General features: G+C 59.9%; 2 protein-coding genes across 2 annotated transcripts in view; both read left to right on the plus strand.

Annotated features, from left to right (window-relative positions):
• Positions 1-1,096, plus strand: part of KPNB1 (karyopherin subunit beta 1) — a 28,573-nt gene extending 27,477 nt beyond the window's left edge. The window contains exons 20-21 of the mRNA XM_051794833.1: positions 357-471; positions 931-1,096. Of these exons, the coding sequence (XP_051650793.1) occupies positions 357-471; positions 931-1,096 (281 nt within the window). The remainder of the gene's footprint in view (positions 1-356; positions 472-930) is intronic.
• Positions 1,097-12,084: 10,988 nt separating this feature from the next.
• On the plus strand, positions 12,085-22,026 carry TBKBP1 (TBK1 binding protein 1). The gene is made up of 10 exons (XM_051794558.1): positions 12,085-12,582; positions 13,968-14,196; positions 14,273-14,395; positions 14,475-14,579; positions 15,021-15,174; positions 15,258-15,436; positions 15,864-15,913; positions 19,220-19,338; positions 20,154-20,944; positions 21,756-22,026. Exons 2-10 carry the CDS (start codon positions 13,975-13,977, stop codon positions 21,882-21,884), a joined length of 1,872 nt encoding a protein of 623 aa, XP_051650518.1. The 5' UTR covers positions 12,085-12,582; positions 13,968-13,974; the 3' UTR covers positions 21,885-22,026.
• Positions 22,027-23,262: the final 1,236 nt, after the last annotated feature.

Here is a 23,262-nt window from a genome sequence, read left to right on the forward strand (position 1 = left end):
AACTCGAGGCCCTTTCCTCTTGTCCTGTCCCTGGTTCTGGGATCAGAGCCCGCCCTGGCTCCAACCTCCTTCCAGGGAGGAATAAGGTCCCCCCTGAGCACCTTTTCTCCATGGTTATCACATCCATGGGAATATCCCCGTTCCTTCCCTCCCCTGTGGGAGTGAACACTCTGCTGCCACAGGCAGGGAGCGTGTTTAGAGCCTTTCACTGTGGTTCCTCTGGCAGCATTTCCCCCTCCCTGTCAGAGAAGCTCTTTTGGGTCAGATTCCACCTGTTTTGGGTTTGCTGGAATCCCTGGAAGCCCTGTCACGCTGTCCCTGTGTCCCCCTGCTCTGACAGAGCCTTTCCCTTGCAGCTGATGTGATGCTGGTGCAGCCCAGAGTAGAATTTATCCTGTCCTACATCGACCACATCGCTGGGGACGAGGATCACACGGACGGGGTGGTGGCCTGTGCTGCCGGGCTCATAGGGTAAGGCCTTCCCCCCATTCCAGAATCCCTGCAATCTGCCCTTTCTCCTGCCTCTCTCAAGTGTTTAGCATCAGCTCTGGGGTTTTCCAGCAGTGCTGGGTGTTTAACTCGGGGTGTGAAGGCATCACACAGGTGGAAAAACCGGGAGGTGCAAGTGGAGGTCGCCCCGGGAATTCCAGATTTAGGGGTTTTTAAAGGGATGAGCTGAAACAGAAAAGCTCAGAAGCAAAAAACCTCCCGTCCTCAGGGTCCAGAGGAGACCCAGTTCGGGGTGTTTTAGTCCTTCCTGCTGAATTTAGGGCAGATCAGCCCTGGGACAGGAGGCTGAACATCCCTTTCAGTGGCAGGCCTGGAATCAGTGACCATCTGCAGCGTTTTCCAAAGGATCTGTGAGTCAGAGCTCTGCCTGCTGGCACAGCTGTTTGTGGTGCTCAGAGCCTCTCTCTCCCCTCCTTCCAGGGATTTGTGTACAGCATTTGGGAAAGATGTTCTGAAATTAGTAGAAGCCAGACCCATGATCCATGAACTGCTAACGGAAGGGAGGAGATCCAAGACGAACAAAACGAAAACTCTCGCGACCTGGGCGACTAAAGAGCTGAGAAAACTGAAGAATCAAGCTTGGTAAGGGCTCCCTCCCACCTCCTTCCCTGCTCCACACTTAGGGGATCAGCCTGGAAGAGGCACAATCCCAAAGGCTCTGTTCTCTCCAGGAGGTTGGTCCTCGTTTGTTTTGGTTGGTTGGTTTGTCAGGACAAATCCAGGTGGGGAATTCACACCAGGCTGGAGGGATTGGGGGTGAAACATGGAATCATGGAATGGTTTGGGTTGGAAGGGACCTCAAAGCTCATCCAGCTCCACCCCCAGGGACACATTCCTCTGTCCCAGGTTACTCCAACCTGGCCTTGGACATTTCCAGGGATGGGGCAGCCCCAGCTTCTCTGGGCAACCTGTGCCAGGGAACGATTCCTTCCCAAGATCCCATCACTCCTTGCCCCCTCTGGCAGTTCAAAACCATTCCTGTCACTGTCTGCCCATAGAAAAATCCCTCCCCTTCCTCAAATGTGTCACTTGTGCTCCTTGGGGACCATCCTGCCCCCTCCAGACCTGCTGGAATTGGAGCCTTGGAGTTCAGGGAGCCCCTGGGAGCTGCTCTCAGTGCCACAGTTGAGTTTTAGGGATCTGGAATCTGCTCCTGGGGGCTCCATTCCAGCTTCAGATGTTCCATGATTCCACCGAAACACCTTTTTAAAGGGAGCAGGTTGTATGGAAAAGTGGGATGGAGGATTATTTTGGCAGGATTGAGTGTCCCAGCTTTGTCACCTGTCCTGGAATTCCTTTAATTATCCCTGTTATTTCTCTTGTGGTCCTGCAAAGTCAATTTTTTCCACATTCATGTTGGATTTTGGGGTTATTTTTTTGTAGAATCATGGAATTATTAAGGTTGGAAAAGCCCTCCAGGATGGAGCCCACCCCCCCCCACATCCCCAAACAGTGACAGACCCCTTTTTTTTTCCCTTTTTTTTTTTTTTCCCTCTTTTTCTCCCCCCCCCTTTGCTTCCAGATCTGTTACCATTGGGATGACACCTGAGAACCCCCACTGGAAAAAAAATCTCCAATCTTTTGAAAACAAAAAAAAAACCCGGAAGTGAGAGGAGTGTGCACGGATGCTGAATGTTTGGGAATGAGAGGATGAGTGTGAGTGAGGCTTGAGGAAAAAAAAGAAAAGAAACCACAAGAAAAAAAAAACCAACAACAACAACAAGAAGACAACCACATTGAAAATCCCGGGAGCAGCCACGGGGGCAGCGCTGAGCCGGCATCGGGAAGAGGGAATTTCGGGAATTCTGTCCAAGCAACACGAGGGAGGCTCTTCTCCCAACAGCCCAGGACTGGCTTCTCCAGGAGGAACTGCCAGTTGGGAGAGGAGAGAGAGAGAGAGAGAGAGAGAGAGGAAAAACAAAAAAAAACTGGGATCAACTGTGGTGCTCTGCGAGGTTTTGGCTGCTGGAGAGAGAGGGGGAGCTTTGGGATCTCCAGCACGGGTGAGGAAGGGGGAGGGTGAAGGATTTTCAGTCGAGGAGTGAGTGTGTGTGAGTGAGGAGGTATCCACATTCTCAACTTCAAGTCATTGCAGTTTATCTTTTCCCAGCAACAACAAAAAAAAAAAAACCAGACACACACAAAAAAAAAAAAAAAGAAAAACACGCAAAAAAACCACCCAAACAATCTCACACCAAACATTATAAAGACAAAAAAAAACACAAAGGGTTGGCTGTTGCATTTCATAAACTTAACCAGACGTTTTTTTGGTCCTACTGATGCAGCGTTAAGAGATGTACAAAAAATAATAATAATAATAGTAAAGCAGAAAAAAAAAAAAAAAAAAACAAAAAACAGGTGAGAAGAGGATTTAAAAAAAGAAAAAGTAAAAAAAAAAAATAAAAATGATTAAAAGAAAAAAAAAGTAAAAAAAAAAAAAATTTAAATAAAGGAAAGTCGCTCTTTAGGGCTTTTTATTTTTAGGGAAACACTGACGAATGTTCAGAGCTCCCCACCCTTGTCCTGCTCAGCTAAAGCGCCTTTCCTTCCTTAAATATTGTTCAACTGTGAATGTAGAAAGGGGGGGGGGAAAAAAACACAATTCTTGTGTTTAGAGGGAATAGGAAAAAAAATGGTCAAATCGAGATTTCAGGCTTAAAAGAGTTTAAAAGAAAAATAAAACACACACACACGACCTAAAAATAAATAAATAAAAATATCCAGAGTTAAAAGTGCTCCGAATTTGGCTGTGAAAAGGGAAAAAGATCTCTCCTGACTTGTACTGTAGCAGCCCAGAACACTCACACCGAAATTGTGCCAAAGAGTTCAAAAAAAAATAAACAGAAAATAAAAAAAAACTGCACAGATAATAACAATAATAATAATAATAAAAAAAACTTCAGGTGATGTTTTGGAACCGAGGAGAAATTCAACGTGCAAAACACACACACAGGGAATTAAAACACAGGAAAAAAAAAAAATCGGATAAAATGCCATTTGGAAACTGCCTGGCCTTTTTTGTGCTCTTTATTTGATCAGGTTTAATGTGGTTTTTTTTGGTCTCTCGCTGCACTTCAAAAAAAAAAAACAAAAACAAACACACACAACAAAAAAAAAAAAAAAGGAAAAAAAAAAAGAAATTTATATAAAATATATATATACTGAGTTGAGCTGACACGAGGCGGCACTTGTAAAAGGTTCTATTTTTCCACTGCAGTTGAAGATGAATAAAATGGTGTCAAACATTCCCCAATATTTTCCTTTTTTTTTTTTTTCTGGTTTTTTTTTTTAATTTTTTTTTTTTCCCTATTCTTGGCCTTTCCGAGCCCAGAGGGATAACCCAGGAATAACCAGTATTTTTATTTTTTTGGGGTTATTTTTTTTTCTCCCAACAGAGTAGTGACAATGGGCGACTCCGGATGGAATTGGCTGCTTGCTGCTTCCCTGGTTTTTTTTTTCACATGAAGGATCAGAATTTTCCCCCCTGAAGGAAAGGGGGGGGGGAACAAAAAAAAGAAAAAATAAAAAAAGAAAAAAAAAAAAAGGTTTTTGAGGAATTCTCCCTTAGCCTGGAGTCAGCAATAAGCCAAGGAACAGCTCGGAGGAGGTGCAGGGTTTGGAGATTGGATTTTTCATTTCATTTTGCCCCTTGGCAGCTGTTGGAGCCCCCGGGGGGGGACTTGGCAGTGTCTGGGGGCACCTGGAAAGCTGCTCCTGGGAGGGAGAGCAGGAAAAGCCTTCAGCAGTATTTGCTCTGAATTCTTTTTTGGGTTTTTTTTTTTCCCCACTTTTTTTTTTCCTTTCAATTTTTTTTTTCAATTTTTCATTTCAATTTTTCTTTCAATTTTTTTCTTTCAATTTTTCTTCCAAGAAGACTAAAGAAGAAAATTGTCTTTCTCCTTCCTCCTCCTTCCTCCTTTTTTCCTCCTCCTCCCTTCTCCTTTTTCCTCTTCCTCCTCCCTTCTCCTTCCTCCTTCATTTTCCCTTTTTATTTTTCCTCTTCCTTTTTTCTCTTTTGATTTCTTTTTTCCTTTATTTTTCTTTATTTTTTTCTCTTTTTTTCTCTTTCCTTATTTCCAATTTTTTCAATTTTTTTCCATTTTTTCTTTTTTTCCATTTTTTTCCTTTTCTTCCTTTTTTTTTATTTTTTCAATTTTCTTCCTTTTTTTTATTTTTTCCTTTTTTCATTTTTTTTCTATTTTTCATTTTTTCAATTTTTTTCCATTTTTTTCCTTTTTTTCATTTTCTTCCTTTTTTTTATTTTCTTCCTTTTTTTTTCTTCCTTTTTTTTCATTTTTTCCATTTTTCTTCCATTTTTCTTTTTTTTTTTCATTTTCTTCCCTTTTTTTCATTTTTTCCATTTTTCTTCCTTTTTTTCCCATTTTTTTCATTTCATCCTTTTTTTCATTTTTTTTCGATTTTTCTTCCATTTTTTCTTTTTTTTTCCATTTTTGTTCATTTTCTTCCTTTTTTTCATTTTTTCCATTTTCTTCTATTTTCTTCCTTTTTTCCCATTTTCCCATTTTCTTCCTTCCCTTTTTTCCATCTTCCTTTTTTTCATTTTCCTTCCCTTTTTCCACTTTTCTTCCTTTTTTTTTTCATTTTTTTCCCATTTTTTCCCCATTTTTTCCCCAATTTTTCCCATTTTTCCCCCCGTTTTTTTTCTCTATTATTTTTCCCCACTGTTCACATTTTTTCCCCCTTTCCCCCCCTCTCCCCTGCCCTGCTGCTCCTCGGCTCCCTCCCGGAGCTGCCCCACAGCACCACATCGTACAGGGTATGACATGAATGTGCCTTCAGTGCTGGGCTCGGGCCGCCCCGGGGCCGCCTCTGCCCCAGTGTGCAGGAAAACAATTGAAATAAAGGAGAGTAAAGCGAAAGAAAAGCGAAATAAAGCAAATCCCAGGTGTCGGAGCAGAGGAGGAGCTCTGGGAAGGGCTCCGGCTCAAACCTTTCTAGTAATGCCTTTTCTTTTTAGTTCCGTTCTGGACGTTGGTTTTTGGTTTTTTGGTTGGTTTTTGGTTTTGTTTTTTGGGTTTTTTTTTTTTGGGGGGGTAGGGTGGGAGGGTGGGGGTGGGCGTTAAGGGGGGGGGCGGGGTGGGAGTTTCCTAAATATGAATTTAAAAAAATTTAAAAAAAAAAAAACTTATTAAAAAAAAAAAAAAAAGCAAAAAGCCATTCCTGGGGAAGGGGCGCGAGGGAGGAACCTGAGCATTCCTCAGTGCGACCTGTGTCTGTCCTGTGTGGCTGTAAAGGCTGTAGACAGCAGGAGAATAAAGTACAGAGACAGTAGTGGAACAAACCTGTGTCTGGCCTCTTTGTTTTGGGGGTTTTTTTGGGGTAAATTTGGGGGAATCTTCCCAAAATCCGCAGCAGCAAAGCAGGAACCGCCCTGTTCTCCCCGATCCCGTCGCTGTGGGTTGAGGGCAAAACACCCCTTTTATATCCTTTTATTTTTTTTTAATAGCTGATTTCGCTGCTCGGCCAGTTTAATTGACAGGATAAGTAATGATTAACGGAATAAATGATTTTATTTTTTTTTTTTTAATTATTTTCTTCCTCCAAGTCTCGTTCCAGCACCAGAACTGAGACGTGGTCGGCTCAGCAGAGGCTGCCCGGGGCTGGTGCTGGAGATTCCAAACTCCCGGGGATTCCGTATTCCCAGAGATCCCAAACTGCCGGGCATTCCATACATTCCACACTCCCAGAGATCCCGAACTCCTGGAGCTTTTGGATATTCCAAACTGCCCAAGATTTGGCTCCGTGGAGGTGCTGTCAGTGCCAACTCCCCTCTGCTCCTTTGTCCTGCCCTTCCCCTCTCAACCAACCCCTTGGTGCGGGTGGGGGACAAATTTAACCTCATCCCCCCCCCCCCGTCAACACAACCTTGAAACTGCGGCTCCAAATCGCTTAATTAATTAAATTTTATCAATTAATCAGCCAAAGAACCACCCCCTTGATGCTCCTCCGCCTTCACCCATCACCATCACACCCGCCCCGTGACAGCCACAGGGGGAAAGGACCCCGGGGAGGAGCCGTTTATTCCCCTCCCGAATCCCCAAAATCCCACTTATTTTTTTTTTGTTTCCCTTCCCTTTTGCTGCCTCATTTCCCCCGAGGCCGCTGCCAGGATCCTTCCCCCGCCCTGTCGGAGACACGGGGGTGGGTGAGCGCTCCGGGAGTGACGAGCTCCCGTTTCCTCTCCCGGGGGATCCGGAGGTGCCGGCGCTGTGTCATCAGCCGTATGTGCCACCCCGGCGCCCGGGGACACCCGCAGCATTCCCGGGATCAGCCCCCCCGGGCCCCTTTCCCCGCTGCCGCCGGGGGTTTAGGGTGGAGCACCTTCCCCGGGGGGGAAACCCGGTTTTCCTCGGGAGAGGTGGGAAAAACAGGCAACAACTCAAGTTTGGAGCCTCGGAGGTGCCGCTGCGGCCTCGGGGCCTCCTCCCAGTCACTGTCTGGCACTTTCCCACCCCGAGGGTGGCACTTCCCACCCTGGAGCACCCAGCGTGTCCCTGGAGTTGGTGTCACCCCCTGGAATACAAATTCCCAGCTGAGGGGACCTGAACTTTGCAGCTTTTTTTCCCTTGTTGAGGTGGTTTTGCTCCTTGCTCTGGGTGCCGGGGAGTGCTGGAGGAGCCGCATCCCTCCTGATCGTTCCTGATCCTCCTGGTCATTCCCATCCCACAGGGATCATCCCTGCGTGGCTACACCGGCACTGCTCCCGTGCCCTCACCCGGTGGGGCTTCCCTGTGGCACTGAAATCCCAGGAATCCAGATGGGAGATGTCCCTTCTCCCTGATTCCAGCACCAAGATGTACTACACGGGATCAGGGATCAGGGATGAGTGTGGAAGAGCTGAGCCGGGATCAGGATGCTGGGTCTGTGGGATGGGGGCTTGGATATTCCCAGGAAACCCCAGAAGTGCCTCCAACCAGCCCAGGGACCCCTCTGGCAGGGGTGGGAACGAGCTCAGTGCTGGATTTATGAACACATGGGGATGTTCTTCCAGGCCAGGGATGTTCTTCCAGGCCAGGGATGTTATTCCAGGCCAGGGATGTTCTTCCAGGCCAGGGATGTTCTTCCAGGCCAGATTTTTTCCACAGCAGGGCAGGATAAGCCAAGTGGAAAATGGTCTGAGGTTTTCCATGATGAGGGTCTCTCCACACAGACCCAGCTGCTGGTGGGGCTGGGGGTTGGTGTTCCCACTTTGGACACTGTCTGTGGGCAGGGACTGATGGGTCAAGGCAGGTGAAGTCTTGGATTGAGGGATCCAACGGGCTCCTTAATTCCTCCTGAAAGGAGTTAAGGAGGGAACAAACCCAGGAGTGTCACTGAGGATGATGGAGGGGAGGATTTTGGGTTCAACTGATGCTTCCAGCACAGCCCAGGCCTCGTGTGAAGAGCTGGCAGCCTCCAAGAATCCTGGGCTGGGAGCTGGGAGAGATCCTTGGGAGCTGGGAGAGATCCCTGCTCTCCTCCCCCTCCTTTCCCTTGCCCTGCTCTTCCCTGCTCTCCATCCTTCCCTGCCACAGGCTCCATGGAAGTGCCCTGAGGCCCCGAGGGTGCCCGAGATGCGTTAGAGTTGAATAATTCAGGGAGCTGGGATGGGAATCCGGGGAGCGGGAGGCGGGAGGACGCCGGGAATGCAGGGAAGCAGCCCCGGGCACAGGGCAGGGCCGGGAGCCCAGGGACCATCCCTGGCAGGCAGTGGAGGCTCCTGGGACAGGGGGAGGGACAAACGTGGATTAAAGAGGATTTTTGGAACAGAGGAAAAGCTCCGGGTGGAGCCCCCAGGCAGGAGGGTGGGGCTGGGGGCAAAGGGGCCATGGAGGGGGAAGGCTGGTGGGATGAGGGCAGCCCTGCCCATATCCCTGCCCTGATCCCTGCCTTCACCCCTGCCTGTATCCCTGCCCTCATCCCTGCCCTCATCCCTTCCCTCATCCCTTTTCTCATCCCTTCCCTCATCCCTTCCCTCATCCCTGCCCACATTCCCTCCCTCTGGCACCATTTCCATGCTGCCCTTTGCCTCCTGCCCGCCGAGTTCCCATCACAGATGCTGCTGGGGGGTGAGGATTTTACCTGTTTCCTCGATAATTCCCAGGAAATCCGGCTGCAGAGCCATCCCCCCCTCCCTCTGGGCACTGCACCTCTCGACCCCTGCACCCCAAAAATCCAGGGGTGCTGTGGGCCCACCCTTGGCACTGGGGGATCTTCCCTTTTCCCTTCCCCAGCGTTCCAGAGGGATCCCCACCAGTCAGAAGGACCTTCCCCGAGGCTACTCTTGCCCTAAAACTTTCCAGGAACTGCTGGGAGGAGTTAAAAAAAGGACACGGGGGGTGTGGGGAGTGCCCAGTGCTCCCCTCGGCTCCCCCCACCACATCCCTGATGTCCTGGGGCGAGGTGGCTGCGTGGGAAGAGCAGAGCATCCCATGGGATGGCCAGGCTGGATCCAGCTCTGTCCGTAGCTCCCAGGTGCAGGATTGGCTGAGGGGCTGCAACGGGGCCCCCAAATCCCGGAGTCTGGCTCAGGTGGGAGACAATCACAGGAGCTTGGATCTCTCCTCCTGCCTCTGGAGTCTCCCTCTGTTCCTCCTCTCCGCATCCAAGCCCGTGACAGCTCCCGGGGGGGCTGCGAGGCTTGTCCTCAGTGCCCAGGGACCCTCTGCCCCCCCTGAGGGGGCTCTGGGGGGTCCCCCCGGGCCCTGCACCCCCAGCACGGCGCTGCCTCCATCCCACACCCGGCGGGGCCGGGGCCGGGGCTGTTTCCCTTTGCGTCAAAATTAACTTCCAACCTGATGGAAAACCTTAATTTGCACTTCAAAGTGCTTTGCAGCAAATCCGCCCGAGCTGGCACTGGATTTTTCCGGGGCCCTGTTTGCGGCAGAGCCTGTTCCAGTGGATCCTGCCCCCCCTTCCCCGGGCTCTCCGGTGCTCCCCTGCCCAAAGGTGACGCTCCAAGAGCTGTTTTCCATCTCCAGGCCACGCACCAAAGATAAAATGCTGCTCCCCGGCAGGAATTCCAATGGAAACGGCCGTGCTTTGCTCACTGGAGCATCAGAGCAGCCCAGTGCCCGCCTGGCATCAGCCTCCCAAAACATTCCAGGCCTTGTGATGCATTTTCGGCCCCAGTGCAGCACCCAGCTCCTGCTCCAGTCGTGATTCCAGGCGGGAATCACCAGGCACCTCAGCACCCCATGGGTGGTACCCACCAGCACCAGCCCAGGGTGGGCAGGGGTCTGTCTGTGCCCCTGGTGATGCTCCGGGTCCTGGGTCACCACCACGCTCTCCCAGCACATCCAGGGCTCCATCCAGGCACTGGACACAGTGCTGGGAAGGGGGATCTGGGGTGGGAGCCCAGTGGGTGCTCCCAGCTCGAAGCTTTGCTCCCTTTGGGTCTCCCGGGGGGGAACAAGGGCCGGGAGAAGCCAAAGCCGAGTTTTACCCCAACTCCTTTTCCCCTCTCCCGCTGAGCCAGCAGCGATGGAGGCAGATGGCCGGGATCAGGATCACTCCAGCAGCTCCCAGCTCCCCTCTGCTGCTGGATCCCCCCCGTCCCTCATCCCAGTTCCTCCAGTGGGGTGGGAAAAGGCCTTCCCGGGGATCCTCCTGCCACCGGGGACACGCAGAGCCACGTCCACGCCGTGGGTCTGTCCTTGCCGAGCCGTGGGCCCGTCCATCCAGGATCTGGGACCCGGCAGGGATCCCCCCGGCCCGGGGGGCTGCAGGGGGTCCTTCCCCCAGGGCCCCGTTGGAGCAGCAGCGGCAGCAAAAGGAGAGCAGCTATTAATAACCCTGCGCTGCACAGGGGAAAGATGTAATTCCATGATGGAAGCGGCTCCGAGAACAATTCAGGGAATAAAATGTTCGGGGGCTTTGGGAGGGGGGGGAGGGGGTAGAAGGGGAGCCCAGCCCCCACCGTGCGGGGCTGCGGCTCCGCGGTGCCCGTGACCCCCCCGGGGATGAAGGGGAGAAGCCCCCCCGGCCCCGGGACCACCTTTTTTGGGGGGTCTCTCTGGTGCAGGAGGGGGCGGGGGGCAGGCGCTCCCCCCTCCCGGGTCTGGGGTCTCAGGGGGGTCGGGGGGTCCGGGGCAGAGCGTGTGTCCCCCCCGGGAGCCCCGCGGGGACCGGCCGTGCCCGGGGGGGGGTCACAGCCCCCGGGGGGGGAGGGTCACAGCCCCGGAGGGGGGTGTCATAGACCCGGGGGGGGGTCACAGCCCCAGGGGGGGGGTGTCACAGCCCCGGGGGGGGGTGTCACAGCCCCGGGGGGGGGGTCACAGCCCTGGGGGGGGTGTCACAGCCCCGGGGGGAGGTCACAGCCCCGGGGGGGGGGGTGTCACAGCCCCGGAGGGGGGGGTGTCACAGCCCCAGGGGGGGGGTCACAGCCCCGGGGGGGGGGGTGTCACAGCCCCGGAGGGGGGGATGTCACAGCCCCGGGGGGGGTGTCACAGCCCCAGGGGGGGGGGTCACAGCCCCGGGGGCGGCCCCGGCGCGTGGCGGGGGAGGGGCCGGCGGCCGCCCGGTGCCCACGTGGTCCGTCGGTGTCTCCGGAGCGGAAGAAACGGCGGCGGGGCCGGGGCTGCGGCGGGGACCGGGAACGGGAGCGGCACCGGGAGCGGGACCCGGCGGGGCGGGGACGGAGCCGCATCCCGGCGGGCGCCGCCGCAGCGCAGCATCAGCGCCGGTGAGTGCGGGGCCTGGGCCGGGGGGACACGGCGGGGGGGACGGCGGGGGGGGGACAACGGGCTGCCCCCGCCCCACCGGGCCTGTCTCCTCCCGCCACATCGCGACCCCATCCCCGTCTCCATCCTCATCTCCCCCCGCCGCCTTCACCCCGCGGGTCCATCCCGCGGCTTCATCCTCATCGCCGGCTGCGTCCTCATCATCATCCTCATCCCCTGCTCCATCCCCATCCCCATCCCGGGCTCCATTCTCATCCTTATCCCCATCCCCATCCTCATCCCCATTCCCGGCTATATCCCCATCCGCGGCTCCGTCCCCCCATCTCCGTCCCTTGTTCCATCCCGGTTCCATCCCCATCCTGGCTCCATCCTCATCCTCATCCCCATCCCGGCTCCGCCCCGGACCCCTCCTGCGTTTCCGTCCCCGTCCCCCTCCCGGCGACCCCCGGCCCGCTGCGGCCCCGGGCTGGGCGCGGGGGGGGCCGGGCGGCCCCGGGCCGGGCCGGGGGTGCTCGGGGAGGGTTTACCGGAGGCGCCGGGGCCGCCACAGGCCGGACCCCCCCCGCATCCCCCGCTGCGACCCCCCGCTCGGACTCACCCGCGCACTGACCCCCCTTTCCACGCCGGTTCCACGCCGGTTCCACGCCGGTTCCACGCCGCTGCCCTTGCTCGTGGCCCTGGCCGTGGCATCGCCCCCTCCCCTCAGCCCCCACGAGCTGGGAAGGCGCCCAGAGCATCCCAGCAATGAGGAGGGGGCTCGTCCCCCCGCAGCCCCCCGAGGCTCGGGGCAGGGGGGGGTGCGTGGTCGGGAGGGCTGCCCTGGGTTGGGTCCTGCTGGCTGCACCCCCCCGACCCCCAGAGGGCTGTTTGGGGGGGTCAGGCAGGGGCGTGGGGTCTGTCCCCAACACCAGCTGGGTGCCAGCGGCCCGGCAGCACCCACTGCCTGGCACATCCCATCCCCAGCCCTATTCCCACGGGCACACCGGAGCGCCGAGCTGCCTCCGGCTGTCCCAGCACCAGGGAGCTGCAGCCCCATTTTCGCTCTTTTCCAAGGAATTTGTAGGCCTGGAGGAGGGGCTGGCTGCCGGGAACGTGGAGGGAGCGTGGAAGGGACGCGGAGGGAGCGTCGCTGCCGTGGGGACCTCGGCTGGTCACCCTGGAACCTCATGAGAACGTCACCACCTCCCCCTGACCCTCCCGTGGACAGTCCCTGCAGCACCTGCCCGCCGTGGCTGCCTGCCCACACCTGAGACACACACGTGTGCCCGCCCTGCCCACGCCTCAGACACACACGTGTGCCCGCCCTGCCCACGCCTGAGACACGTGTGCCCGCGCCGCAGCCCTGCCCAGCCCCGCGCCGCTTCGCCCCACCCCTGGGGCCCGCTGCCAGGTGGGTGCCACGGAGGGGAACGGGTGGGGAAACCGAGGCACGGGAGTTTGGGGGGCAGCAGGGCCAGGCCAGGGGGCTCCGGGCCAGGCTGGGGGTGCAGAGCTGCCTCTGGGCCCTGTGTGTCCTGTCCCCACGGTGCCCCCAGGCAGGACCTGGGCAGGGGGCTGGGAACAGCCCAGTGACCAGGACTCTGGGGTCTTGCTTTGAGGGGATGCCAGAGCTTGGGGAGTCTCCTCTTGGCTTACAGGGGTGCCTCAGTTTCCCCAAGGGGGTGAGGACGGTGCCCAAGCAGAGGTGGGTCCCCTCCATCACCACCCTGGAGGGGGTGGATTTGGGACCCTCAGAGGGGTCGTGGTGCCGGGGGGTTTATCCCTGTTTCAGCCCCTGACTACCCTTAGGAGTGCCCGGCCTGGGGTTGCCAGCGGGGCTGGGCTGTCCCCAGGCTGCACCAGTGGCTCAGGGGGGCTGTGCTGTCCCCCCCTCGTCCCCTGCAGATCTCTCCTCCCTCTCCCGGCTCTGTGCCATGAATTATTTGTGCGGCCGTGGCTCCCAGATGTCTGATGAGCCGGCGGGGTTGCGCCTGCCCTGTGGCCACCCCGCTGCCCGCGGGGTCCCTGGGTGGGACGGGGGGCAGTGCCGGGGCACCACCCGCGGGTACGGGGGCTCAGCACCCCGGGCACTGCCCCCTCACCCCCCGGGACGGCCGTGCCAAACAACCCGGGAGCCACCGGGGGCGGCGGCTTTGGGATCCTCCACCACCCGTCAGTCCTTGTCCGGGGGGTGGGCGGGACGGGACGCCCCCCGGGCCGGTGCGGGGCCGGTGCCAGGAGGCGGGTGGGCCCCGGGGGGGCGAGCGGCAGCGCCGGTATATAGGGCACGGCGCGGGCTGTGCCGGCGCGGAGGCGTGGGAGGCCGGGAAGCAGCTCGCGTGCGGCACAGGGCGGGAGGCAGCGGCACCGGACGCTATTTCTGGTGCTCGTTCCCCGAGGGGATGTGGGGGAAAGTCACCGTGTCCCCCCTGCCGGGCTGCTCCGCTGGGGACGGGCTCTGCTCCCGCCCTCGGCCCGGGCGGTGAGGGGGGGGGCTGGGGGGTGTCAGACCCCCTGTCCCTCCTCTCCCTGGTGGGGACAGAGGAGATGGCACGGCCAGTGTCCCCCTGCCACCCCCGGGGACACTGTGGCAGCTCCTGGGATAGTCCCTCCTCCATCACCTGTTGGTTTTGGGACACGCTGAGCTCCCTCAAACCCCTCTCTGGCCCCAGGACCCATCTGAGCTCATCCATCCTGGATCCCACCCCAGTGTCCCCACAGACCCCGGCCGGGCCCATCCCTGCCCCGTGATCAGCAGTGTCTGTGTGTCTGTCTGTCCGTCCCGCGCCACCCCAGGCAGGACATGGACTCCATGTTCGAGGACGACATCAGCATCCTGACGCAGGAGGCGCTGGGGCCGGACGAGGACTGGCTGGACAGCCCCAACACCGACCTGTCGGGGGAGATGTGCTCGGCCTCGCACTTCGCCCTCATCACCGCCTACGACGACATCAAGAACCGGCTCACGGGGCTGGAGAGGGAGAACTCCACGCTCAAGCGCCGCCTCAAGATGTACGAGGTCAAGGTGAGGGGTCAGGAGGGGCTGGGGGGGGGCTGTAGGGCCGGGAGGGCCCCGCTGACCCCCTGCCCCGTGGCCGCAGTACCCCCTGATCGGCGAGTTCGGGGAGGAGCACATCTTCTCCCTCTACGAGGCCAAGGAGACGTCACTGCTCAAGAGCGAGAAGGCGTCGCTGCAGCAGCAGCTCAACCAGTTCCAGCACGAGGTGAGCGGGGACGGCAGGGATGGGGGACGTGGGGGGGGTCCCAAACTGCCCACCCACCCCCCTCCTGCTGCCCCGGCAGCTGCAGAAGAGCAAAGAGCGGGAGGAGCAGCTGGAGGAGATGATCCAGGCGTACGAGAAGCTCTGCGTGGAGAAGGCTGACCTGGAGACCGAGCTGGGAGAGATGGTGGGTGACGGCCCCCGGGGCCTGGGGATGTTGGGGTGCTCTTCCCCTCTCCATGGCAGCAGAGGCAGCTCCACCCCAGGGGATGGAGGGCTGGGGGGGGCCGTGGCTACTCGGCCCCGTTTGGGCCATGTCGGGGGTTGTAGTGATGCACCGGCTCAGCTTTATCCATCTTCCCCCTCCACCCCTGCCAAAGGATGCTCCCAGCTCCTGTGTGGTGCCAGTCCTACTTCCAGGGTTGGGTGGGCATCCCTGGCTCCCCTTTCCCACCCAGATGATTCCCTGCCAGCTGAGGGGCCACCCCCACCCTGCCACCCTCCTCTGGGCCGGCCGTGCGCTGGGACAGTTCCCCCGCCAGCACCACGGGGACCCCAAGAGCTGGGTTTGGGGCAGGACGAGCCCCAGGGAGAGGGCTCAGCTCATCCCTGTCCCCTCCCCGGGCAGCGGGCGCTGGTGGAGACTCACCTGAGCCGCATCCGGAGCCTGGAGCAGCAGCTGCGGCAGCGCGACGGCGGCACCTTCCCGGGGCTGGGCACCCCCGTGCCCGGCCAGGAGGTGCCTTTCCTCGCCCTGCACCCCAACCCCGGGCTGAGCCACGGTGAGCCGCCCCCCTCCCCGCCCCGCGGGCCCCCCCGACCCCCCTCCCGGCCGGGACGGGGCTGACCCGTGCGGGTCCCGCAGTGCTGGAGCGCGCCGGGGGCTGGCAGAGCCGGGCCATGGAGGCGCAGGGCCGGCTGGAGGCCGAGCTGGAGGCGGCGCGGCAGGAGAACCAGCGCGCCCAGCACCGCGAGGAGCACCTCAAGGCCGAGTGCGAGAGGCTGCAGGCGGAGCTGAAGCACCTGCAGGACACCCGGGAGCAGGTACGGGGCGGGCCCGGCCGTGTGGGACCCCCTGGCCGTGGTGGGTGGGGGTCCGGGGGTTTGGTGGGGTGTCTGCTCTCCCCAGAGCAGGGATGGGGCAGGGTCTGACCCTCCTATCCTTGGTGGATGGGGGTCTGGGTGCTGAGGGGGTGCCTGCTCTCCCCAGAGCAGGAATGGGGCAGGGTCTGGCCCTGTGGGACCCCCTGTCTGTGGTGGGTGGGGGTCTGGGGGTTTGGTGGGGTGTCTGCTCTCCCTGGAGCAGGGATGGGGCAGGGTCTGACCCTCCTATCCTTGGTGGGTGGGGGTCTGGGTGCTGATGGGGTGTCTGCTCTCCCTGGAGCACGGATGGGGCAGGGTCTGGCCCTGTGGGACCCCCTGTCCGTGGTGGGTGGGGGTCTGGGTGCTGAGGGGTGCCTGCTCTCCCCAGGAGCAGTCGGAGCGGGACATGGCCTGGGTGAAGAAGGTGGGCGATGACCAGTAAGTGCTGGGAGGGGGCTGGGCTGTGCTGGGGGGTCCCCGCTCTGGCAGGCAGGGATGGGGGCACACGGGGGCCGTCTGTGGGGCACCACTGGGCGTCACAGCCAGGGTGGGGACGGGACCCGCTTTGGGAGGGGTCCCTGGGGGTTCCCCACGTTGAGGTGCTGCAGTGGGTGGGATCCTGCACCCCGAGAGCAGTTGCTGGGGTCCTGCACCCCAAAATTGCTGCACCCCGGTAATTTGGAGCTGAGCAGGGCTCTGGGTTCGGGGTGCCCGGTGCCACACGGTGTGTGCAGTGCCCGGTGGTGTGTCCGGTGCCCGGTGCCGCCTCGGAGCTGCCTCCAGAGGGCACTGACGGCCCGTGGCTGCCGAGCAGCACCGAGGATCACCGGCTGTCACAGAACAGCGCCAACCCGTGCCATGCCTGGGCACCGATCCGTGCCATCCCCACGGCACAGACCCGTGCCAACCACAGGCACCAACCCACGCCAACCACAGGGCACCAATCTGTGCCAGCCGTGTGGCACTGGGCATCACTGTGGCACCAAACCATGCCATCCCTATGGCACCAATCCATGCCATCCCTATGGCACCAATCCATACCACTCCTTTGGCACCAATCCATGCCATCCCTATGGCACCAATCCATACCACTCCTTTGGCACCAATCCATGCCATCCCTTTGGCACTAATCCATGCCATTTCTATGGTACCAATCCATGCCATCCCTATGGCACCAATCCATGCCATCCCTATGGCACTAATCCATGCCATTCCCATGGCACCAACCCATGCCATCCCTATGGCACTAATCCATGCCAGTCATTCTCCAGCCCATCTGCCCTGGGCAGTGCCAGGATCATGCCCAGCTTGCCTGGAGCCACTGACTCCCCCTTCTCCGTGGCCAAACCCTGCTGGAGGGTTTCCCTTGGCACTGGTGTAACCGGGTGTGGACCCCTCGTGGTGCCAGTGCTGGGTGTGGGTCCCTCCTCCACCTCTCCCCAGTGCCCCCCCTGGCTGCAGCCCCGGGCCGTGGGTGCTCCATCTGGGCACCCCTGGGTGCCACGTGTGGTGCTGGACAAGGGCTGAGCGTCTCAGCTTTGGGGGTTTGGGCCGAGACCCCCCAAATCTGGGAAGAGGTGATGGGAGGTGGGGCTGTGACCAGACCCCTCGGGGCTGACGGTGGCATCAGGGTGGGCACAGCCTGAAATCAGCCTCCATTCCCCGCATTCCATGCCCATCCCGGGATGTGGCAGTGGGACTTCACACCCCCGTGTCCCCCCCACGCTGTGACACCAGGCTGGCACTGTGCCCCCTTTGGGCAGCCTGTGCCGAGCTGTGGATGGATCAAAGGCGACACACGGGGCTGGGAAGGTGCCGAGGTGTTGGGGTTCCCCCTCCTTTTCCAGAGGTGTCCAGAAGCTTTTGCTGTTCCTTGTCTTCCCGGCATAAATCAGTGGGGGGGGGGACCCGGGGAGGGGGTTGATTCATCCACACTGGCATCCCTGGGAGGTGCCCACCTCTCTGCTGCACATCCTGGGGTCGGGGGGGGTTCCCCTCCCTATCCCTCCCCACCCTTCCCCACCTTAATTCACTTTATTTCCATCAAGTCCAGTCTCCCGTGCCTGGGACCCCTCCCGTGCTCCCCCCTCATTTTATCCCCCCCTCCCTGTCCCCGCTTCCCACAATACCCATTTCCCTCCCCCTGGGAAACAAAACTCCCAATCCCACCTTCCTTCTAACCCCAAATTCCGCCGGCTGGGAAGGGGAAACTGAGGCACAACCCTGCCCCGGGGGCACCTTCCCCCCTCCCCGGGCTCAGCCCTTCCCTCCCCGCTCTGATCTCGCCGATTCAGCTCTTTTTTTGTCACCCGCTCCTCTCAGCCACTCTTTTGGTGTGAAAAAGCGCCTTATCGGCGTTTTCCATCTCCGGGGTGATTTTCTGGTGCTTTGCCACAGCGGGCGCGGGGCCGCTTTTCCTTCTTTTTGCTTTCTTTTTCTTAGTTTTGCCCTTTCCCACCCCCCCTCCCTCCCTCCCCGCCCTTTCTGAGCTCCCGGCAATTCCCGCTTGGATTTCCTCGGGAAGGACGAGCCGGGTGGAAAACGGGAGGAGCCGGGATGGACGGGGGGAGCTGGGGAGGGGGCCTGCGGGGCTGCACTGGGGGGTCTCGGGGGTGTCTCTGTCCGGGGACATCTCCAGGTCTTTGTGCCCTCAGTGCCACCCTGGCAGGGCCACGGGGACTCCGGGGACGTGTCGTGGGCACCCAGATGGGCAAACGTGTGTTGCTTTTCATTTTCTTTTCCTTTTTCTCTCTTTCACTCTCTTATTTTTTTCTCTTCTTCCCCCCTCGCCCCCCGTTTTCTTATTTCTTTTTAATTCCATTCATTTTTTCTGATTTTCAATATTTTCTTCTTTTTTTTTCTTATTTTCTTATTTTTCTTCTTTTTTTGTTTTTTTTTTAATGTCTATATCCTCTTTCTCCCACTTCCCTTCTTTCCCTTCTTTTTTCTTTTCCTTCTTTTTCTCCTTTTCTTTCTTTTCCTTTTTTCCTTCTTTTCCTTCATATACTATTCCTCTCATTCTTTTTCTCCTTTTCCTTCTTTTCCTTTTCCCTTTTTTCCTTCTTTTCTTTCCCATACCATTCTTCTCAATTTTTTCCCCTTTTCCTTCTTTTCCTGACTTCCCCTCTTTTTCTCTCTGTATTCTTCTTTTTCTCCTCCTTTCCTCCTTTTCCTCCCTTTCTCCCTCCTCTCTACATACATTTCCCTTCTTTCCCCTCTTTTTTCCCCTCCCTATATCCTTCCTCCCTTATTTTCTCGCTTTCCCTCCTGCATCCTTATTTTTCTTCTTTTTCTCCACGTAACCCTTTCCTTCTTTTCCCTCTTTTTTTTTTTTCCTTCCCCCTCATCCCTTTTCTCACCGTACCCCTCCTTCCCTGCCCTTCCCCTGCTGTCCCCCCGGGGGCAGGGGCAGGTCGGGCGCTGTCACCGCGGTGACGAGCGGCGGCTCCGGGTGCCGGGGGTGTCACAACGGCTCAGCGGAGCCTGCGAGGACGCGCCGAGCGCGGCCCCGCGGGGCCCTCACAGGCGGCTTCTCCCCTCGCATCCCCGCGGAGGAGCCGCGCTGGGAAAGCGGCACCGACCCGGGGCGCGGCTGATGGATTTGTCACCGAGCTCCCGGGGAGGGGGGTGAGGACCCACCTCCTGGATGCTCCCGGCTGCTCCCACAACTTTTTGAGCTGAATTTGGGGGTGGTTCGGGTCTGTCACCCTCAGAGCCACCCCGTTGTCCCCCCCCCCCCCGCAGGGTGAACCTGGCGCTGGCCTACACGGAGCTGACGGAGGAGCTGTGCCGCCTGCGGAACCTCAGCTCCCTGCAGAGCCAGATCCTGCGGGCCCTGCTGCAGGAGAAGGGCCTCAACGGCGGTAAGGGGGGCACGGGGGGCTGCACCCCGCTGCCAGGCAGGGAGGGGGGCACAGGGGCCGGGAGGACGGGCTGGATGCCCTCGGACTCCCGATGGTGCTGAGCTGACGTGGGTGTTGGTCCCTGAGAGCGTCCTGCCCTGGGAACATCCAGGGATCATCCCGGGATCATCCCACCCCGGGGGAGCCCATGTCTGGGAGCATCCTGCCCCAGGAGCATCCCACCCCAAGAATGTACATGGGAGCATCCACATCTGGAAATATCCCACCCCAGGAGCATCCGTTCCTGGGAGCTTCCTGCCCCAAGAACATCCATCCCTGGGATCATTCCACCCCAAGGGCATCCGTATCTGGGAGCATCCATCCCTGGGATCATCTATGCCTGGGAGAATCCATATCTGGAAGTATCCCACCCCAGGAACATCGATTCCCGGGAGCTTCTCACCCCAAGAACATCCTTACGTGGGATCATCCCACCCCAAGGGCATCCATTCCTGGGACAATCCATCCCTGGGATAATCCATCCCTGGGATAATCCATTCCTGGGAACATCCATCCCTGGGATCATCCCACCCCAAGGACATCCATCCCTGGGACAATCTATCCCTGGGAGCATCTATGCCTGGGAGAATCCATCCCTGGGAACATCCATCCTTGCGTGCACCCCCCTCCAAAAGCATCCACCCCCGGCATCGTCCCACCCCAGAATCTTCCCTCCCGCCGGGGGTCCCTCCCACATCCCCCCCTCCACCCGGGATGCCCGAGGGACACTTTCCGCGCCGCCGAGCTAACGGGGCGGGGGGTTTTTCCTTTCGCAGGCCAGCGCCACTCCCCGCTGTCCCAGTGCCACTCCCCGCTGTCCCAGTGCCACTCCCCGCTGTCGCAGTGCCACTCCCCGGCCCAGCAGCGCCGCTCGCCCGCCCCGCAGTGCCCCTCGCCCGCCCCGCCGGGGCGCTCCCAGTGCCAATCCCCCGCCCTCCAACGCCGCTCGCCGGGCCCTCCCAGCCAGTCGCCGGCCCAGCAGCGCCGCTCGCCAGCCCCCGGCCCCTGCCAGTCCCCCGCGCAGCAGCGCCGGTCCCCGGTGCCCCCCTCCAGCCAGTCCCCGGCGCAGCAGCGCCGATCCCCGGCCCCGCCGCCGCCGCCCTGCCCGTCCCCGGCCTCGGCGTCCCCGCACCGGCTGCCCGGCGAGAGGATGGAGCTGGGCTACGCCAAACCCTCCAGCCGCCACATCAAGGCCGGCTTCCAGGGCCGCCGCAGCTACTCGGAGGTGACCAACGTGGCCCTGTACCAGCAGAGCCGCTCGCTGTGGCTGCAGCCCGAGGCCTCCACGCTGCCCAAGCCCCGGCCCTACGGGGAGGTGTACCTGGGGGGCGCGGGGGCCCCGCTGAGCGCCCGCCAGCCCTTCGAGGAGCAGCACGTGCGCTTCGAGAAGCAGCAGTCGTCGGACGAGGAGGAGTGGGCCCTGCCCAGCCCGCCCAGCCCCGAGGCCGGCGCCATCCGCTGCGCCTCCTTCTGCGCCGGCTTCCCCGCGCCCGACGCCGACGCCGTGCGCCGGACGGCCGCTGCCTACGCCCGGGCCGAACACGCCCAGTCCTGGCCCTCCATCAACGTGAGTGGGAACCCCCCCAGGCCTCGCTCGGGGGGGAGTTGGAGGGGAGGAAACATCAACCCGCCCCCCCATGGGTCTGGTTCGGCGCCTCGGATTCCGCGTTTCTCGTCCGCCTTGGTGCTGGCGCCTGGAATGTTCCAGGGAGGGGGTGGAGGGGGATGTGGCCACCCTCGGGGTCTCAGCACCACCCTGTGTCCACACAGTTGCCGCTGGAGACCCCCCGCACCCCAGAGGGTGTTGTTGTGGGTTGGAGGGCAGGAAACATCAACCCACCCCACGGGTCTGGTTTAGCGCCTCGAATTCTGAGTTTCTTGGTGCTGGCGCCTGGAATGTTCCAGGGAGAAGATGGTGGGGGGAGTGTGGCTGCTCTGGGGGTCTCAGCGCTTCCCTGTGCCCCCTCAGCTGCTGCTGGAGACCCCCCCCACCCCAGAGGGTGTTGCTGTGGGTTGGAGGGCATCAACCCACCCCCCGGGCAGGGTTTAGTGCCTTGGATTCCACGTTTCTCGCCCGCCTTGGTGCTGGTGCCTGGAATGTTCCAGGGAGGGGATCGGGGGGGAAGTGTGGTCAGTCTGGGGGTCTCAGCACCACCCTGTGCCCCCACAGCTGCTGCTGGAGACCCCCCACACCCCGGAGGGTGTTGCTGTGGGTTGGAGAGCAGGAAACATCAACCCACCTCCCAGGCAGGGTTTAGTGCCTCGGATTCCACGTTTCTAGCCCAGCTTGCTCCCGGCAGCGGGAATGTCCCAGGGAGGAGATGGGGGGGATGTGGCCACCCTGGGGGGGTCTCAGCACCACCCTGTGCCCCCCACAGCTGCTGCTGGAGACGGTGGACTCGGAGGTGAGGAGCTGCCCCCTGTGCCAGCTGGCCTTCCCCATCGGGTACCCGGACGATGCCCTGGTGAAGCACATCGACTCCCACCTGGAGAACAGCAAGATCTGAGCCTTCCCCCCGCCCATTCCCGACCTTTGGATGCTGCATGAAAACACACCAGGAGCGCCACGGCTCCCGAAATACCTCCAAGTCTTCAGTAGCTACAGAAAGACTGAGCCCCCCCACACACACCCCGGAGCCCCCCGGAGCCCCCCCAGCCCCCTGTAAGTGGGTTCCTCGCCCCGTCCCTGCGTCCATACCAGGTTTGGATGCTGGAATTTGGGTGCCAGGATCACACCACCCCAGGTGGTGGTTGGAGGGGACCTGTCTGTGCCCTTGGGTGTCCTCTGCACCCTTGGGTGTCGCTGCTTGATCTCAGGGAGGATCCGAGGGGCCGGGTCCTGGATCCGGCCCCCAGGAAGCGGGTGAGGGGAAGGGGCTGCCCCTTCCCCTGCTCCTGGGGTCAAAGTTGGGGGTTGGGGGGCAGCTGCTTGTTCTCGGTCCCCCTCTCCTCATCCCACCAGTTCGAGCATCTTTTACACTAAAAGCGCCCCCTCCCCTCAATGTCTCCCCCCCTCCCCCCAAAGATGCTGCTGAGAAACGGACCCCGAGGCGCAGCAAGGACCCCTCCCCACATTGCACTGGGCTCCGCGGCCCTGGGGGCTCTCCCTGACACCCCCCCCGGCGTGGGCACAGCGCAGCCCCCCAGCAGCCCCCCTCCATCTCCCCCAGACCCCCCTGCTTTGGCCGGGGGGCTGCAGGCGGCCGCTCACCCTGAGCCCCCCACCCCGTCCCCCCCCACGTTCAATCTACCTCAAGGCCGCCTGGAGAGGGGGGTCCACAGCACTGTCCCCCCCTCACTGAGCCGCTCTGCGCTGCATGTCCCCCCCGTGCCACAGCGCACACCCCCCCCCGCACCCCCGGGGGCTCGGCCGGGTGCGACCCCCCCCCTGCCCCGGGACCCCCGACCCCAATAAAACCTTTCCAGCGCCCAAAATGCCACGGGGGGGGCGAAGCCGTCTCCTCTCTTTGGGTCCCTGGGGAAGGGGAGGGGGGTCCAGGACGTGGGTGGCCCCGCCGGGGCTGGGGTGGGGCAGGGGGCGAGCTGGGGGCTGGCACGGGCAACTCTGGTAGAGCCAACTTGTGTCACCAGAGTGGCTGAGGGGGGTGACGGGGTTTGGGGGTCCCATTGTCGTCGTCCTGCACCCCTGTCCCCGTTCCTGGTGACACGTTTAGGGTTTACTGGGCTGGTGGGTGACACAAAATGGGACCACCAGAAGCAAAACCAAAACCTCCCCAGCGCCGTGGTGACAGAGGGGACACGGCCAAGCCCCGGCGGGTGGGTCCCCGTGCAGGACTTGGGGGTCCCCCGGGGCTTGGGGGTCCTGTGGGATCCACCCGGATATCCTGGAGGAAGGATCTTCCCTATGCAGGGAGACCCCCCCCC

Source organism: Manacus candei, unplaced genomic scaffold, assembly GCF_025592945.1.
Source record: "Manacus candei isolate 608988 ecotype Guabito, Panama unplaced genomic scaffold, ASM2559294v1 h1tg000040l, whole genome shotgun sequence".
Classification (NCBI taxonomy): Eukaryota; Metazoa; Chordata; class Aves; order Passeriformes; family Pipridae; genus Manacus; species Manacus candei.